The sequence below is a fragment of the Colobus angolensis genome, unplaced genomic scaffold (assembly GCF_000951035.1).
Source record: "Colobus angolensis palliatus isolate OR3802 unplaced genomic scaffold, Cang.pa_1.0 Scaffold236, whole genome shotgun sequence".
In the NCBI taxonomy this organism is placed as follows: domain Eukaryota; kingdom Metazoa; phylum Chordata; class Mammalia; order Primates; family Cercopithecidae; genus Colobus; species Colobus angolensis.
In genome coordinates, this window is record NW_012115555.1 from 676365 (window position 1) to 692637 (window position 16273).

The 16273-nt window shown below is 56.1% G+C and overlaps 2 protein-coding genes across 3 annotated transcripts in view; both read right to left on the minus strand.

Annotated features, from left to right (window-relative positions):
* The window catches only part of SLC44A4 (solute carrier family 44, member 4), a 25098-nt gene extending 20159 nt beyond the window's left edge, over positions 1-4939 (minus strand). The window contains exons 1-7 of the mRNA XM_011944751.1: positions 4834-4939; positions 2943-2991; positions 1971-2044; positions 1767-1845; positions 519-618; positions 311-436; positions 49-109 (exon numbers count right to left, since the gene is read on the minus strand). Of these exons, the coding sequence (XP_011800141.1) occupies positions 49-109; positions 311-436; positions 519-618; positions 1767-1845; positions 1971-2044; positions 2943-2991; positions 4834-4873 (529 nt within the window). The 5' untranslated portion in view covers positions 4874-4939. The remainder of the gene's footprint in view (positions 1-48; positions 110-310; positions 437-518; positions 619-1766; positions 1846-1970; positions 2045-2942; positions 2992-4833) is intronic.
* A 715-nt stretch (positions 4940-5654) lies between these two features.
* EHMT2 (euchromatic histone-lysine N-methyltransferase 2) overlaps positions 5655-16273 on the minus strand; it is an 18173-nt gene continuing 7554 nt past the window's right edge. The window contains exons 7-27 of one of the 2 annotated variants that reach the window (XM_011944752.1): positions 15364-15498; positions 15138-15252; positions 14879-14980; positions 14511-14659; positions 14275-14418; positions 13953-14188; positions 13691-13873; positions 13495-13577; positions 12914-13020; positions 12694-12816; positions 12501-12602; positions 11067-11171; positions 10800-10954; positions 10547-10714; positions 9681-9825; positions 9332-9409; positions 8840-8955; positions 8645-8731; positions 6951-7029; positions 6600-6775; positions 5655-6158 (exon numbers count right to left, since the gene is read on the minus strand). In XM_011944752.1, coding sequence (XP_011800142.1) covers positions 5978-6158; positions 6600-6775; positions 6951-7029; positions 8645-8731; positions 8840-8955; positions 9332-9409; positions 9681-9825; positions 10547-10714; positions 10800-10954; positions 11067-11171; positions 12501-12602; positions 12694-12816; positions 12914-13020; positions 13495-13577; positions 13691-13873; positions 13953-14188; positions 14275-14418; positions 14511-14659; positions 14879-14980; positions 15138-15252; positions 15364-15498 — 2769 coding nt within the window. In that variant the 3' untranslated portion in view covers positions 5655-5977. The remainder of the gene's footprint in view (positions 6159-6599; positions 6776-6950; positions 7030-8644; positions 8732-8839; positions 8956-9331; positions 9410-9680; positions 9826-10546; positions 10715-10799; positions 10955-11066; positions 11172-12500; positions 12603-12693; positions 12817-12913; positions 13021-13494; positions 13578-13690; positions 13874-13952; positions 14189-14274; positions 14419-14510; positions 14660-14878; positions 14981-15137; positions 15253-15363; positions 15499-16273) is intronic. The other variant, XM_011944753.1, reaches the window with a different exon arrangement.

Below are 16273 nucleotides of genomic sequence, written 5' to 3' on the forward strand. Positions count from 1 at the left end.
AAAACATTGGACTAGATGATGTCTGAGGAAGGAATTTGTGCTTCTCACCTGGAGCAGAGGGGAGGAGGAAACTGGGGCAGAGTTCCTGTTGCAGGCTTGTGATCACCATCTGTGGCAGGAGTGAAAGGACAGACACACAGACACAGAGCAGGATAAAGAAGCGGGTCCCCTCACCACCACCATGGGGCTCAGCCTGTCCCACACACCCCAGGAGAGCCAACCTGGTGATCATCTACCCAACTCCCCCTCCCACTTGCACCCATGCTGAGCCCTCCTGGGCGACAGTGATGAGGTTAGGGGCAATATTCACCATATTCCAGGGTACCCCTGGCAGACAAAAGTTCCTGTTTTTTGTATAGAAGACTTCCCCAACAGTCTGCGAGAACTGGTTTTTTTCCACAGTCCATGGGGCCTCCGGGCAGGAGGATACACACACCTGGGCGCAGAGAGAATGCTAAGGGGCTGGAACCTGAGACCCTGCGTGAGATCTGGGGCAGAGGCAGGTCCCAGGCTCTGACCTGGGGCGTGGGGCACTGTAAGCCATTCTCAGCCACTGAGATGATGTTGGTGGACAGGATGCAGCTGAAGATGTTGAAGTACAGGAGATACGGCTTATCTCTGTGGGAGGGGAGGGACCGTGTGCATCAGGGCCTGGTCAGGTGTTGGGTGAGGGGAGGGACCACTAGGGTGATTTCTCAAGAATACAGTGGGCCCAGCCCAGCATGGCCCAGACCAGTCACCCCCCAGCTCCTGGCCCTAGCTCAGCTGGGGAGGTAGGGAGACGCCTAGAAGATCTCTCAGAGTAAGTCAGCATTGCAGCAGCTGACAAATGGCTCAGAGCATGAACTTGGAGCTCCATGACTTCATATCATCTTCATGATCTTGAGCAAGTCACTTGTTCTCGGTCTTGGTTCTACTCCATATAAAAGAATAGTGGGCCAGGCACAGTGGCTCACGCTTGTAATCCCAGCACTTTGGGAGGCCGAGGTGGGCGGATCACGAGATCAGGAGATCGAGACCATCCTGTCCTGGCTGACACAGTGAAACCCCATCTCTACTAAAAATACAAAAAAATTAGCCAGGCATGGTGGTGGGCGCTGGTAGTCCCAGCTACTTGGGAGGCTGAGGCAGGAAAAGGGTGTGAACCTGGGAGGCGGAGCTTGCAGTGAGCCGAGATCATGCCACTGCACTCCAGCCTGGGCAACAGAGTGAGACTACGTCTCAAAAAAAAAAAAAAAAAAAAAGAAAAGAATAGTGCCTACCTCATGATGAGATTTCAATGAGCTTGTGTGTGTAAAGTTTACTGCCTGCCTGGAACATAGTAAATGCTATACAAATATTAGAGGTTTTATTTCTTATTGGACATCTGCATGTCAGGACTCTTGGGATTGCTTATGGAATTCTCCTTGCATTTCAGATAAGGAAATCAAAGCTCAGAGAGCTTGAGTAACTTGTCCAAGGCCATGCAACCAAAAGTTGGTCCAGTTGGGGATCCAAACACCAATCTCTGAACGGTAAAACTCATACACTTAACACGACTCTCCACTGCCTCCCATTCTGGGGGGACTCAAGAAGCTAACTGTCCAGCAGTGGTTCTCAACGTGACCTGGAGTGGTCGGATTCAGGAAGACCGAAGTGGGGTGGGGACAGCAGGGAAAGGCTGTGGAAGAGCACGGACAGGTCTGGAGCCTGAGCTGGAGGGGGTGTCTCCTGCCCACCCCACCTGACCTCGTTTCTGCCCCTCCTCTTCTCGCCTTTGTACTCACTTGTTCTCCCCCATGCCACAGTAGGCCCCGGTAGAGTTCCTGGGGTAGAGGACTTGCCGCGGGTCTCCATACAACCAGGCTGCAGACAGAGGCACAGATGAGTCATTGGAGGGCAGGGACTTAGTGGGGCAATTACAGGAATGGTCCCTCCCTGGGTTACTGTCCCTCGCCCTCTGCCCCGGCTCTGAGCAGCTGGAAACTCACCCACAATCCCCACCACGATGTAACCTAGAATGAAGAGCAGGAAGAGGAGGCAGCAGATGACATCTGTACAGCTTCTGAGAGAGAAATGAGAAGCTGAGCTAAGGAGACTTGGGGAGGTAGGGCTTATGGTCTAGAGGGGTCAAGGGTTAGAGAGTTGGGGGATGCTGCAGCGTGGGCATCAGTAGGCTTTATTTTTATTTTTTATTGCTTTTACTTTTTTATTTTGAGACAGAGTCTCACTCTGTCACACAGACTAGAGTGCAGTGGCACGATCTTGACTCACTGCAACCTCTGCCTCCTGGGTTCAAGCGATTCTCCTGCCTTAGCCTCCCAAGTAGCTGGGATTACAGGTATGTGCCACTACTGCCCGGCAAAGTTTTAAAAAATATATTATTTTATTTAGAAAACCTAGCCAGGCACATTGGCTCATGATTGTAATCCCAGCTACTTGGGAGGCTGAGGCAGGGGAATCACTTGAGGTCGGGAGTTTGAGACCAGCCTGGGTAACATAGTGAGATTCCCATCTCAAAGAAATTAGCCTGGTGTGATGGTGCATGCCTGTAGTCCCAGCTACTCAGAAGGCTAGGGCAGGAGGATCACTTGAGCACAGGAGTTTGAGGCTGCAGTGAACCCCCATCTCCAAAACACAAAAAGAAAGAAAACTTTTTTCTGGGTGGGTAAACTTTCTTCTGAAGCAAAAGATAGGAAAGCACACAGCTCTCAAGGGCTCAGCGGGGCGAGTCCTCCCACCTGTGAGGCCCGCACTTAAGAAACAGAACATCCCCCGGAACTGGGAAGCCCTGGATGCCTGCTCCAGACGCAACCATCCCCCCAGGGCACCACCCACCTGGGGCAGAAGTTCGTCTTTTTCACAAGTTTCTTACTAATATTTTAGCAAATACAAAGCAAATATTGGATTCCACACTGCACCCACCACCCCTGCCAGCCCCCGGAGCAGTACCCAGAGCTCACCTGTTCTTGATGGGGCCTCGAAAGGAGGGGTCGTATTTGACTGGCTTCCCTGAGGGACATGGGAAGAGGTGTGGAGAATGAGTCTCTCTCTGCATATCTTGTCCTGCTGAGTCCTCCTAGCCCCGGGATCCTACCCAGGCCTCAGGTGTTTGGAGGGAGATGGGCTAGAGCAGGACTGGCAGGAGGGGAAAACTGGGGAGTCGGAAAGGTAGGATCCAGGCCTGGTCAGCAGCTCAGCAGCTCCTTGGGAACTCCACCCAGGCGGCCACGGGGAGGGGAAGGAAGGCCTTTATAGTTTCCGGCTCACATCTCAAGGCAGTCCATCTGGGAAATGGCCTTGGTCCCCTGCCCTACCCTGGCATGGTTCTCCTGAGTCTCCCTTTAGCTGGGATGTGGGACTCCCAGTGGCTCTCACACCCTCATTCTCATCCCTCTCTCCGCCCTAATCCCTCCCCAGGGATCACACAGACCCACAGACCCTCAGGGAGGTCATAGTTTCTTCCCACATCTGTCCCAGGCCCTGCCTTGCACTCTGGCTCAAGGCCATGGGGAAAGAAACTGGAGACAAAGGTGTCAGCTCCAGCAGGGCCTGGGGAGGGAAGCAGCCCTGTACATCCTCACTCCGGTGGGACCTCAGTCCTCTGGCCACAGTGTGCTCCGGGCTCTGGGCCAGCAGTCAGAGTGACACCTGAGCCCGGCTACAGAGATTGCAGGCACGTTGAGTTCCTGGTCCTCCCTGAGTACACACACACGGAGGAGGAGGGCCGGGCAGTCAGGGTTCCTTGTGGGCACTGAGGAGGGAGGGCCGAGGGTTGGGCAGGAGTCTGGGAAGGAACCTGCTCTCCCCAGGTGCCCTGGACTCTGTCCCTCCATGACTTATGGACAATGATTGACCTGAAGCCGCTTCAGGAAGTCTACTTGGGAGTCCTCACTGCCCACTCCCCTATAGCCCTAAGGGATTCAAGCCTCTCCTCGAGAAGGTCCGTCATGTGGGTTCCTTCCCCTTCAGCGCAGAAACCCAGGGGGGCCTCTGCAGGTGAGTTCCAGCCTTCGCTGCCCATGGGAATCTGGATGCCGGCCCCTAGCTCCTTCTCTCCTCAGAACCCCAGCCCCTTTTCCCCGCAGGTTCTGGAAACAGGCTCCCTGCTGTTTCTCCCCTCAGGCCTCACCCTTCACAGAAACCCCAGGGGCCCTGTCCCTATTCCTCAAAGTACTCCAAGACCAGCTCCTGCTCCTAGCTCCTCACAGAGACCCCTAGGCAGGACCCCAGCCCCCTTTCCACAAAGACCTTCACCCCAGCTCCTCACAGGGATGCCCAGCAGAACCCACTCCCTCTGCCACTTCTCCCGGAGAGCCTGGCAGGTGAAGGCCAGCCCACTCAGGGTCCCCTGACTCCTCAAGGGAGCCGGCAGGCTACAAGCAGCTTTCCCCGTCAGGGACCCAGACTCTAGGCTGAATCTCCTCCTCCTTACAGGGGCCCTAGCCTCACCCAGACTCTGCAGCACAGTACACTCCCAGCCTCCAGCCCCATTCTGCTCAGGGCCCCAACCTGCCACCTTTCATCTCGGCTTTGTTTCCTAGGGACCTGCCCTTGGGGACCCAGAGTCCAGGCCTGAAATCTCTCCCTCCTCCCGAGGACCTCAGCCCCAACTCCTCAGAAGCACCTAGCTTCACTCCCCACGGGCTCTCCAGCAACAGCCCCAGCCCCCACGCCCCATCCTCCTCCCAGGATCCTGACTCCCTCCCTCCATGGCTCCCGGTTCCCGGGCCCTCCCCTCAGGGACACAGGACTCTCCTTAGTTCCTCTCCCTGGAGCCAGCCCTAGCCACCATTCCCATAGCACCCGTCCTCCCCTCCCTCCACAGGGTCCTGGGCCTTGCCCGGGTCTCACCATAGGCTTCATCATCCTTGTCCTGCTGTTTTCCCCCCATGGTTCAATCTCCAGAGTGATTGGAGCCCTGGAGACCTGGCGTCTCACCTGCTGCCTGTCCCGCCCTCCTACACGTCACAGCCCCACCCCCGCCTGTGGTCCCCGACACACTCTAGTTCCTTCTTCTCAACTTTTGCCCAGTGGGTTGGGGAGCTGGAGCCTGGGACCGGGGCTCAAGGCTATTTCCCGGGGGCACTACGGACCACAGTGAATGACCTGGCATGCTCTGATAAGAAAACACTTTATAATCTCACAAACTACCTTAACTGCCATACACTCACAACACGCTCCCGCCAAAGATTAAAGTGTGGAAATTGGACCTGTATTTTTTTTTTGAGATGGAGTTTCACTCGTTGCCCAGGCTGGAGTGTGGTGGCTTGATCTTGGCTCACCGCAACCTCTGCCTCCTGGGTTCAGCAGTTCTGCCTCAGCCTCTCGAGTAGCTGGGATTACAGGTGCCCCCCACCACGCCCAGCAAGTTTTTTGTATTTTGAGTATAGATGGGGTTTCACCATGTTGGACAGGATGGTCTTGAACTCCTGACCTCAGGTTTCTCCTGCCTCAGCCTCCTAAAGTGCTGGGATTATAGGCGTGCGCCACTGCGCGTGGGAAATGGGATCTTCATAGCGGGCCCCCACAACCCCCCACCTCCCCGCCCCACACTGGGCAGCCGTCACACCAGCCACACCCATCCAGCCTGCTTCCCATCCTATTCTGGCCCTTGGACCCATATTCCCTCTAGCAGAGTGTGCTTTCTCCCCACCCCAACACAAAAATAGCAGTTTATTACCAAACCCAACGTTTATTGAGAACAAAAGGAACCAGTTGGCATAGAGGCCCGACTTCAATTCATCAAACTTCAACTGAGGATGGGAACAGGGGGGTGGCCAGCCCTGAAGTTGCCCTCCCAGGGAGGAACCAGCTCTGGGAGGGAGGGGCTGTCAGACCTCCAGGGCCTGGCTGGGATCTCTGGTCAGGAATGTGTGAAGGGCTGGTAGGGAGAAAAGATGGCAGCACCCCCAGGCAAGGGCTGCGAGCAGCTGGTGGCAGAGGAGGCGGCTGAGCTGTGGCCGTCCATGCTGGGGAGGGAGGGTGTGGTCCGTTCTCATGTGTTGACAGGGGGCAGGGAGCTGAGCTCGGGCAGCAGCTCAGGGTGTGGGTCCAGGCGGGCCAGACGGCTCTGCTCCAGGGCAATGGCTTCGGCTGAGTGCTTGCACTTCTCAGAGCCACACTGGCAGGTGAAATATTTGCTTTTGATGTCCCAGAAGCGGTCGCCATAGTCAAACCTGTCAGAGGAAAACAGGAACTTGTGGGAGCTGGACCCAGCCACCAAGAGCCCACCTGGAAGACCCTGTGGATCCTACTCCCTAAGAGGGACCCCGCACCCAACCTGTCTTCTCCAGATCGAGGGACCTCGCACCCAACCTGTCTTCTCCAGATGGGATCTCAGCCCTTGTCTGTTCTATGGACTTGCAGCATCAGCACTGCCTGGGGACTTGTTAGAAATGCAGAATCCTAGGTCCCATTCCAAGCCTACTGATTCAGAATCTCGCTGGGAGGCGCAGGACTGTTTCACCAAGTCCTCCAGGAGATACTTATGTACACTGAAGTCTGAGAAGCTCTGCACTGCTCCATGCCTGGACACCAGGTACATGCCAGCCTTCAGGTCCCAGGTTTGCTGCATCTCCACCCCCTGGCAGAGCCCCTAGAGACCCCTAGAGTCTCACCCTAGCTCCTCCCCAGTCCGGATGTCTCGGGAACTGAAGAAGGCGATGCGTGGAAATCGCAGGTCTTGGTGTAGCATGAAGACCCGGACGGGAATGATGTTGGGGTCACACAGGTGGTTGATGAAGCGGCTGATGTTGCCATAGTAACGAGCATCAATGCAGTACACCTCTCCATCCTGGGGTGGGGGGACGGCACTCTTCACATCTCCCCCCGCCCTGCTTCCCTGATCGCCCTCCCCACCCACTGACTCCCCCGTCCCTCATCCCCAGGTTTCCATTTACTGACTTCCCAGGAGCTCCTGAAAGCCAGCCCTGGGGAGCAGCAGGATAAGGGGGGGGTCTCCTGCTCACCTTGTTGTCCAAGTCGAAGAGGTAAGAATCATCCTCTCTCACATCAGCCTCAGCATCAGAGATCAGCTCCCCAACATACCTGTGGGACAGGAACCCACGGTTCTGAAGGTGAGTGTGGGCTATTAGGAGGCGGCTTAGGCCCCATCTCTCTTCACAAGCCTGTGGAATCTGGAATAGGCAGGGCTGGCAGGTGTGGGGAAGGGAAGGCCTGGAGTAGCAGTGGTGGGCAAGTGAAAGGGCAGCATTCCAGCCTCGACAGAGGAAGCCTTCAGTCAGCACAGGGAGACTTAGGGGATTAGTGTGTAGGGGCAGTTGGCCTGGGTGGGAAGTTCAGGTTTGGATACAGAGAGGTTTGTGTACTAGGAACCACCCGGCAGGAATGGGCGATATGGGACAGAAGAGGGGCCAGGACTGCAGGAAGAGCCAGAGGTACAGGAGTGGCAAGGAACTCAAGGCATGAGTCAGGGCAAGAGCACCCATATCTGGACACCAGAGGGAGGAGAGGAGCTGGCTATCTAAGGAGGGGTGAGCAGACACTGGGAGATTAAGACACATGGAGAGGACGTGGGGTGGGGAGTGACTGTCAAGAGACAGCTTCAGCAGAGCAGGAAGGGCAAAGGCCGATTTTGCCAGGGACAGGCAGTGAGTGGATGGTGGGGAAACTGAGGCCCAGCAGGAAGGGGCTGCTTGCTAGAGAAGTTGAGAGATGACATGATGGAGAGAAACTGGATGGTCTCTTGAACAGGCAAGTATGGTTAGAGGACTATCTTTTTTAAAGGCCAGAGGACGGTTGGGCGCGGTGGCTCAAGCTTGTAATTCCAGCATTTTGGGAGGCCGAGGCAGGCGGATCATCTGACATCAGGAGTTCGAGACCAGCCTGACTAACATGGTGAAACCCTGTTTCTACTAAAAATACAAAAAATTAGCCAGGTGTGGTGGCACGTGCCTGTAATCCCAGCTACTTGGGAGGCTGAGGCAGAAGAATCGCTGGAACCTGGGGAGGTGGAGACTGCAGTGAGTCAAGATTGTGCCACTGCACTCCAGCTTGGGCAACAAGAGTTGAAACTCCGTCTCAAAAAATAAATAAAATAAAATAAAAAATAAAGGCCAAAGGAGACCAAGGTAAGACTGAGGGTCATGGGATGGGAGCCAAGAGAAAGTGGGGGATTACAGATGCTGGGCAGAGAACTGATGGAGAGGGACAGGCCCCTGAGGAGGTGGACAGAAAGGTAGCTGTTATCACCTCCACTCTACAGACAAGAAAAATGAGGCTCACAGAAGTTAAGTAACTTGGCCAAGGACATCCAGAAGAAGAGAGGGGCTCAAATCCAAGTCTGTCTGTCTCCCAAACTGGCACTTTCTCCAGCTAGGAAGGGCGAGGAGGGGGTAGAGGGGAAGGTAGAGGGTAGAGGTGGAGGGAGGGAAGACCTGTGGTCTGGGCAGAGTGGAGGCAGGTGCCGTTCTCAGCTCCGGGGATGGGGGTCAGAGGAGGCTGGCTGCTCAGCTGCAGGAATAGGGGTCAGAGGAGGCTGGCTGCTCAGCTGCAGGAATAGGGGTCAGAGGAGGCTGGCAAGAGAGTGGCCAGATGGAGACATGTGACTCATCAGGGCAGGGGGATGAGAGGGAGGCCTGGCAGTCAGCAGTGGCCATGTATCTCCTTCCCACCAGGTGTCAAGGTGCTCCTGGTGACTTACTCGCAGATGAAGGTCCCCTGTGGGATGGTCTGCAGGGCGCGGACCCCCCAGCCCATTTTGGCTGTTCGGTAGAGCTGTAGTCGCACCCTGGGGGTAGGAGAGAGGGCGCTGTTGGGTGGAGGCCCTGGAAAAGCCCCACGGGCAGGGAGGAAAGGGTGAGGTGGGGAGAGGGTGGGCTGTGGAGCAGGGCCTCACTTGATACCACTCTGTACCACCCGGTTCTTGCAGTTTCTCCAGCAGGAGCACGCCTGGTTACACTCGAAAATCAACGGGGGCTCAATCTTGTTAAATTCCTGGAGCAATCGCCCATCCTAGGGTGCGGAGGGGAGGACAGTGGTTTCTCCTTGGGGGCCACCTCAGCTGCCCGCCCAGGAACCCCAAGACTCTACAGAAAAATCCACTGCTGAACCCAACCCAGAGACAGAGAAGATGGGGTTGGGGAGGTCACACAGGCTCTGAGATCCAAGAGCAGGAAATGCAGGAGCATCATCCCTGATTTGCATAGACCTGGGCACACGCCCATTGCTATCCCAGCCATGTCCCAGGATTCCCAGGCCTTGCCCAGTCCTCTCAGTCACTTCCCCCACAGGGTAGGTAAAGGACAAGGTCCCAGGGAGCTGGCCTGTTGGAGGCTGGCTCCTCTGAAGCAGGGGCCGGGTGTCTGTGGCCAAGGCAAGGGGCACGCACCTTGTCATACCAGCACCGGATGCTGAGCTGGCCGCACAGGCAGTTGGAGCTGGAGCAGTCGTCCACACACGTGCAGTGCTGGGGCGAGGAGGCAGGGGTCAGCTCAACCCCACGATGGGTCTGGGTTCCTCTACTCTCGGTGCCCCGACCCCCTAACCACTGTCCTCTCTTTGGGGTCCATGTGTTACCCAGGAAAAGGATCCCTCCCCTGGGGTGGATGCGACCCCACACCAGGGCTTCCTTTCAGCCAACCCTTCCTAGACCAAGTGCCTTTGTTGGTTTGAAGCTTGTCTAACTGTACTTGGCAGCTCTCAGTGTCCTTCTGGGGAGGCCCCGGCCCCCTACTCACCTGCAGGTGGGTGATGTTGCGGTCGATGTTCATGGTGGACGTCTCACAGTTTTCCGAGATGTACTTGTAATCCTCGGGGCAGGACTCCCCATCCACGCCATTGACACAGGGAATGGGCACGTTCTCATAGCCCCGAGCCACGTCCCTGCAGAAGACGGGGAGAAGGTGATGGGAGGCTGGAACGGGGTGAGGAGCTACTCCAGGTACAGGGAGACAGTTGGGGAGGTTCCTGGGGCTGGGGGCAGGGGAGTAAGGTTGCCAGGTAAGATGTAGGACAGCCAGTTAACGTGGAATTTTAGATAAAAAAGAAATAGCCAGGCGCGGTGGCTCACGCCTGTAATCCCAGCACTTTGGGAGGCCAAGGTGGGCAGATCACAAGGTCAGGAGATCGACACCACAGTGAAACAAAAATACAAAAAATTAGCCGGGCGCGGTGGCGGGCGCCTGTAGTCCCAGCTACTCAGGAGGCTGAGGCAGGAGAATGGCGGCGTGAACCCGGGAGGCGGAGCTTGCAGTGAGCTGAGATCCGGCCACTGCACTCCAGCCTGGGCAACAGAGCGAGACTTTGTCTCAAAAAAAAAAAAGAAGAATTAATAACTTTTTAGTACACTATGTCCCCAAAATTACACAGGACATTCTCACACTAAAAAAGTATGCATCTGTGCATCTGAAATTCCAGTTTAACGGGGTGTCTTCTATTTTTACTTGCTATATGTGGCAACCCCAGTGGGGAGGGGGCCTGTGGGTGGTTCTGGGGATTCAGTGGTACATGGGGAGGAGTTGGGGAATGTTGTGAGGATGCAACGGAGCCTGGGGAGGCTGGGTGGGGAGGTGGCCTTGGGTGCAGAGAGGGGCCCAGGGCTCACCGGCAGATGATCTTCTCCGTGCGGATGGCCCGATTTCCCACCCCGAGTCGGAGCTTGCGGTTGAGTTGAAGTGCAAACCACACATCGGAGCGCTCGGGAGTCAGGTCCCATGCTGTGTCCCCCTCCTTGTTCCGCAGCTCAGGGTTGGCCCCACGTGACAGGAATAACCTGAAGAGGGGACAAGATGCCCAATGTGGGGTCTGAGGCTGCAAGAAGTGGGGGCAGGGGCATCAAGGGCGGAGCAGGGGCTCACAGCACGCAGTCATGGTAGCTCTCCCGAGCTGCGATGTGCAGGGGGGTGTCCCCGTGGTAGTTGACAGCATGGAGGTCACAGCGTGCGTTCAGAAGGACTTCGGCGATGGCGGCACTGCCCGTGAAGGAGGCCCAGTGCAGGCAGATGTTCTCCTCCTGTGGAGATAGGAGGGGAACAGATGAGGTGCAGGCAGCTGGGCCCTTGAATCCAGCCTCCACCTTGCTCAGGGGCCTGGGGCTGCCCTACCTCAACCAAACTCTCACTCACGTTGTCAGTGAGGGTGACGTCGGCGCCCCGCGTCAGTAGCATGCGGATCACCTCGATGTGCTTGTGCTCTGCAGCCCAGATGATGGGCGTCCACCCCCCACTGTCCTGTGGGTGGGAAGGGAGTGAGGGTGGGGGCAGCTGGGCCTGCTCACCAAAGCTGCAAATGGTCAAGATTGGCCATGTGTGTGAATCCCAGCTCCACCATTCACGAGCTGTGGGACCCGGGGTAAGTCACTTAACGTCTCTGGGTCATAGTTTCTTCATCTAAAAAATGGGACTAGTAGTGCCTACTGCCTGATGCCGGAGAGAAAATAAAGTGAGTAATTGTTCTCTTTCCAAAAAACACAGCCAGGAGCTGGTCATGAAGGCGCGTGCCTGTAGTCCCAGCTACTCATGTGACTGAGATGGGAGTGTCACTTGAGCCCAGGATTTCGAGAATGCAGTGAACTATGACTGTCTGTGAATTGCTACTGTACTTCAGCCTGGGTGACACAGCAAGACTCTGTCTCTTAAAACAAAAAACAAACAAAAATTTCCTAAGTCTGCCCACTCACAAGTCCTAGAAGCAGTGACAACCCAGTAATAATAAACACTCCGAGGTCCATAGACTGTATTCTCTATAAAATGTTTCTGGCCGGCGCAGTGGCCAGATTATGCCTGTAATCTCAGCACGTTGGGAGGCCGAGGTGGGTGGATCACGAGGTCAGGAGTTCAAGATCAGCCTGGCCAATATGGTGAAAACCCATCTCTACTAAAAATACAAAAATTAGCTGGGCACGGTGGCTGGCACCTGTAATCCCAGCTACTCGGGAGGCTGAGGCAGGAGAATCACTTGAACCCAGGGGGTGGAGGTTGCAGTGAGCCAAGATCACACAATTGCACTCCAGCCTGGGCAACAGAGCAAGACTCCATCTCAAAAAAAAAAAAAAGAAAAAAAAAAGTTTCCCATAAAGGAAGCAGAGTTTCTTAGAGAAATGGTGGATGCTGAGTCAGGGGCAGGAAATGTGCTGAAAGGTCAGGATGCTCTCAAAGGCCACTGGGCCACTGGGTCATGTCACGGCCACAGAGGCCTCTTGAAGGGGCTTCTCCTAGATAATGATGGAATAATCCAAAGACTGAGAAGAATGCCAATAAATGACGAAAACACATCCAATGTATGACAACCCGAGAGTTAAAAAAGCCTCACTGGACACTTTCAGAGACGAAGGCAGGAACTGATTATTCTGAAACTTGATCAAGAGAAAGAAGCAAGAAAAAGAAAAGAATGAAGAGAAATACAAATGAGGAAGAAAGCAAGGCGGACAGACACAAGCAGCCTGAGGCAGAGTGAAAGGGCCAGAGGTCAGATGTAGAAAGGGGGCCCAAAGTCTGAGGCCGAGCCAAGGAACCCAGGCACCAGGGAGCCGGAGGGGCTGCGCTGGGTGGGCCACTGACCTGGGCGTTGACGTCCACCTGTCCTGTGCTCAGCAGCAGACTGACCATCTCCAAGTTCCCGATTTTGGCTGCGTGGTGGAGGCAGGTGGAGCCGTCCTCCTCCTGAGGGAGACATGGGCAAATGAGTCTCCGGCTGGCACCCCAAACCTGGTCCCTGACTCTGGGGGCCACGCCCTGCTGCCTGCGTGCACACCTTGCTATAGACACAGCCACCACGCTGCACCATGTAACGGGCTACCTCCAGGTGGTTGTTCACCACGGCCTCCATCAGTGGCGTCCGCTGCTGTTTGTCCACTGCGTTTATGTTGGCTCCAGCCTGTGAGGGGGCAGGAGGGCTGGCACCAGGGAGGCATGGGGCAGGGGAGGGGCCTAAGGGCCTGGTGAATGAGGCATGGGGCCGGGCCCGTGCTGACCTGCAGCAGCACATGGCAGATCTCCACGGAGCCCTTCTGGGCGGCTGCATGCAGGGGCGTGCGCTTGCTCTGCTGGTCGCTCTGGAAGTTGGGGTCCAGGTTGTCCACTGCGGGGAGAGCCCGCCACACCGGGAGAGGGAGGGACAAGTGGTAAGCAAGCTAGGGGGCAGGTGGCACTTCTTTCAGGAAGGCTTCTCAGAGCTCAAAGTTGGGTCAGGGCCCCTCCTGGCATTCTCTGAGCTTGCCTCCACCACGGCATTTATCAGAATAAGGAGTCAAAGGCATCAGCTCTGCCTGAATTCAAACCCTGCCTTACTTCTCAGTACCGCTGTGCACTGTGCAAGGTCCCTAACCTCCCTGTGCAAGCCAAGGCTAACAAGTATAAGCACTCAGAACAGGAGCCAGCACCTACGAGTCACCACCGTCCCCATTGTCACGGGTTATGTGTGTCTTTTCCCCACCACACTAAGTCCTTCAGGGCAAGGACGGTATCCTTCATGACTACTCCTGGCCCTGTGCCCAGTGCCTGGTATATACATGGAACTTGGTCAAGGTCTGCTGAAGGAATAGGTGGCACTCACACAGCATCAGGATCACCTTCTGCAGCTCGCCCTGCTTCACGGACAGGTACAACTGCCGAGGGTGGAAACGGAGCTTCTTCCGCCTGCCAAGGGAGCATGGGAGTGGGGAGAGAAGGGGAGCTCCTCAGATTCCAGCATCAGCCTTGACACGGCTCCTCTGGCCTCAGCCCCAGTCGCTGAACAACTCCCCACTCACCTCTCTGACTCCTGGATGACCAGGGCCTTTTCCAGGGCCTCCCGGCCTGGCCCCAGAGGCAGCCCCACGGCTGAAAGGCAGCCCCCATTGGGCAGGGTCAGGGAGGGCCCTGAGCTGTCGATGGTGTCAGCCAGGGGATCGCAGGGTGGGCGCCGGGGCTCCCCATGCCCTCGCATCCGGGCGCTGTGGAAGAAGGAGCTCATGTCCAGGAGCAATAGTGATGGGGCAGGGAACAGACAATAGAGAAGGGGGAGGCCAGTACCTGGGCTGAGAAGTGTCTGCTCTCCCGGGGGCATCCTGGGACAGGGGTGGGGGTGCGGGAGCTGCAGCACCAGCCGGTGGGGTCACCCCATCACCCCGGGGGATGGTCACCTCTTGAGCTTCAGAAGCATCCTCCCCACAGTGGGGACAGAAGACCATCCCATTTAGCTGAGACACACAGGCCTTGTGGAAGCGGTGGGCCACCCGGAAGTCAGGGTGGCATTCCAGGAAGGTGCCCTGGGAGCAGGGAAACGACATGGTCAGGTTGCCGGGGCCCCCTCTGCCATGGGGCATGCTACCTGTCTGCCCCACTGGTCACTCACCGCCGTGCAGAAGTAGCCGCAGCCCGGGCAGCAGTGGTGTTTGACCATGCGGGCACGGTGGGTCTCACAGAGCACCATCAGGGCCACGCGGCTGGACGGCCTCATGGTCTCCCGCTTGAGGATGGCGGCATTGCAGCCTGACAGCTGTGTGCGGTGAGGATGGGTGAGAAGAGAGGGTGAGGCTGGGGCCCGGGACTGGACGCCCTGGCACCTCTCCCACCAGCCCACGGCCCCACCTCTCCGTCCACACTCTCAGTGGCCATGCACTTGTGCCCCGCCCTCTCGCTGATGCGGTCGATTTTGGGTGCCTCCATGCGGCAGCTGCACAGGGGCAACTCCTCAAACCCTCGCTCTGTCTCCAGCGAAGATGTGTCATTGGACACCCCTTGGACGGAGGAAAAGAGGAGCTGAAGGACGCCCTGAACCTCACCCACTGGGACCCCTGGCGGGTCCTCTCACTCCCTCCCTACTTCACCCCCATGCCCCAGAACCCCTAAAGCCTGGCCATGGACACCCCGGCTCTGGCGTGGTTCCCCTCCTTCCCTTTCCCTCCTGCCCTGAGGTCGCCCCCTAGTGGCTCCCTGTCCCAGCAATTGGCAATTACCAGCGTGGTTGGGGGAGAGGGTCCCCTCGCTGGGCAGCTCCAGGGACCCCAGAGGGACCTCCATGTACTCACTGGGGCCTGAGGAGCCCACACCATTCACTCCTGACACAGAGACAGAGAGAGTGAGAGTGCGAGCTCACAGGTGCCTGGACGCGTGGGTACATGCAGGTGGACATGCGAGAGCGTGTGTGTGTGCACACACTCTGGGGGCTGGGCGGGGGCTGGAGGAGGGCACCCAAAAGCAGCAGAGCCTCCTTACCTCGTGGCTCCTTGGCCCGTGGAGGCTCCCGCTTGCGCCGTTTCCGAGATGGCTTCACCCATGGGCTGTCTTTTCGCCACTTCTTCTTGGCCTTGCGCCGGCCACTGGAACCACTCTGGGAAGGGGGAGGAGGAGGAGTTACAAACCCTCACCCCAAGGGGGCCCCCCAACACCTTCAGGACCACAGTCTCCCACTCCTCTGGAGATATCAGCCTCCGTCTCTTACCCTATCTGACTGATTCCCTGACTCCTCATCTTCCTCTTCTTCTTCCTCTTCTTCCTCCTCTTCCTCCTCTTCTTCTTCCTCCTCTTCTTCCTCCTCCTCTTCACTTAGTTGTTCAGTTAGAGCTTCAACTTCAGACTGGGAGAGAGGCAGAACAGGACATATCCAATCCCCAGGACTCAGACAATGAGATGGATTAAAAAAACCACCACCACCATTGCCCCCCGCCACTACCCATGGATGGCTGCTGGGGAAGATGAGTGTGGGTGTGAGAGGAGACAAAGGTTCACATAAAGAGAGGGTGCATGGACTATTACACAGTAGTGAAAAGGTGCCACAGTTATAGACAGCAATGTACACAGATCTTGGTAATGTGATATTAAGTTAAAAAACAAAAAGCAAGTACCAGAAGATAAACATAGTTTGATCTCCCTTTTATGATGTTCATAAACAGGTAAGACCACCAATGGTTGCTAAAAACACTAGACACGAAGCTCATGAGAAACTTTATATGAAAGGTTCAGGCTGACATCACCTGAACCCACTGGTCAATCTTATCACTAAGAAAAATGAACAGATGAGATGTTCCATGCATCCTGATGTGATGTGGCCAGAAGCACTTGCACCCACTGTCAAGTCTCTTGGCACCTGAAGTCAATTACGCCTCTAGATCTACCAGTTTACAAGAAATATGGGCAGAGAGGATGTGTCAATCTCCACCCAATCAGCCAACGTCATATAGAATGTGAAAAATTCTATACGACAACTGACCTAGTTTCTTTGACAAATAAATGGCAAGAAAAAAATGCCTTTCTTATTTATTTATTGAGTTTCGCTCTTGTTGCCCAGGCTGCAGTGCAATAGTGTGATCTCAGCTCACTGCAACCTCCACCTCTGGGTTCAAGCAATTGTC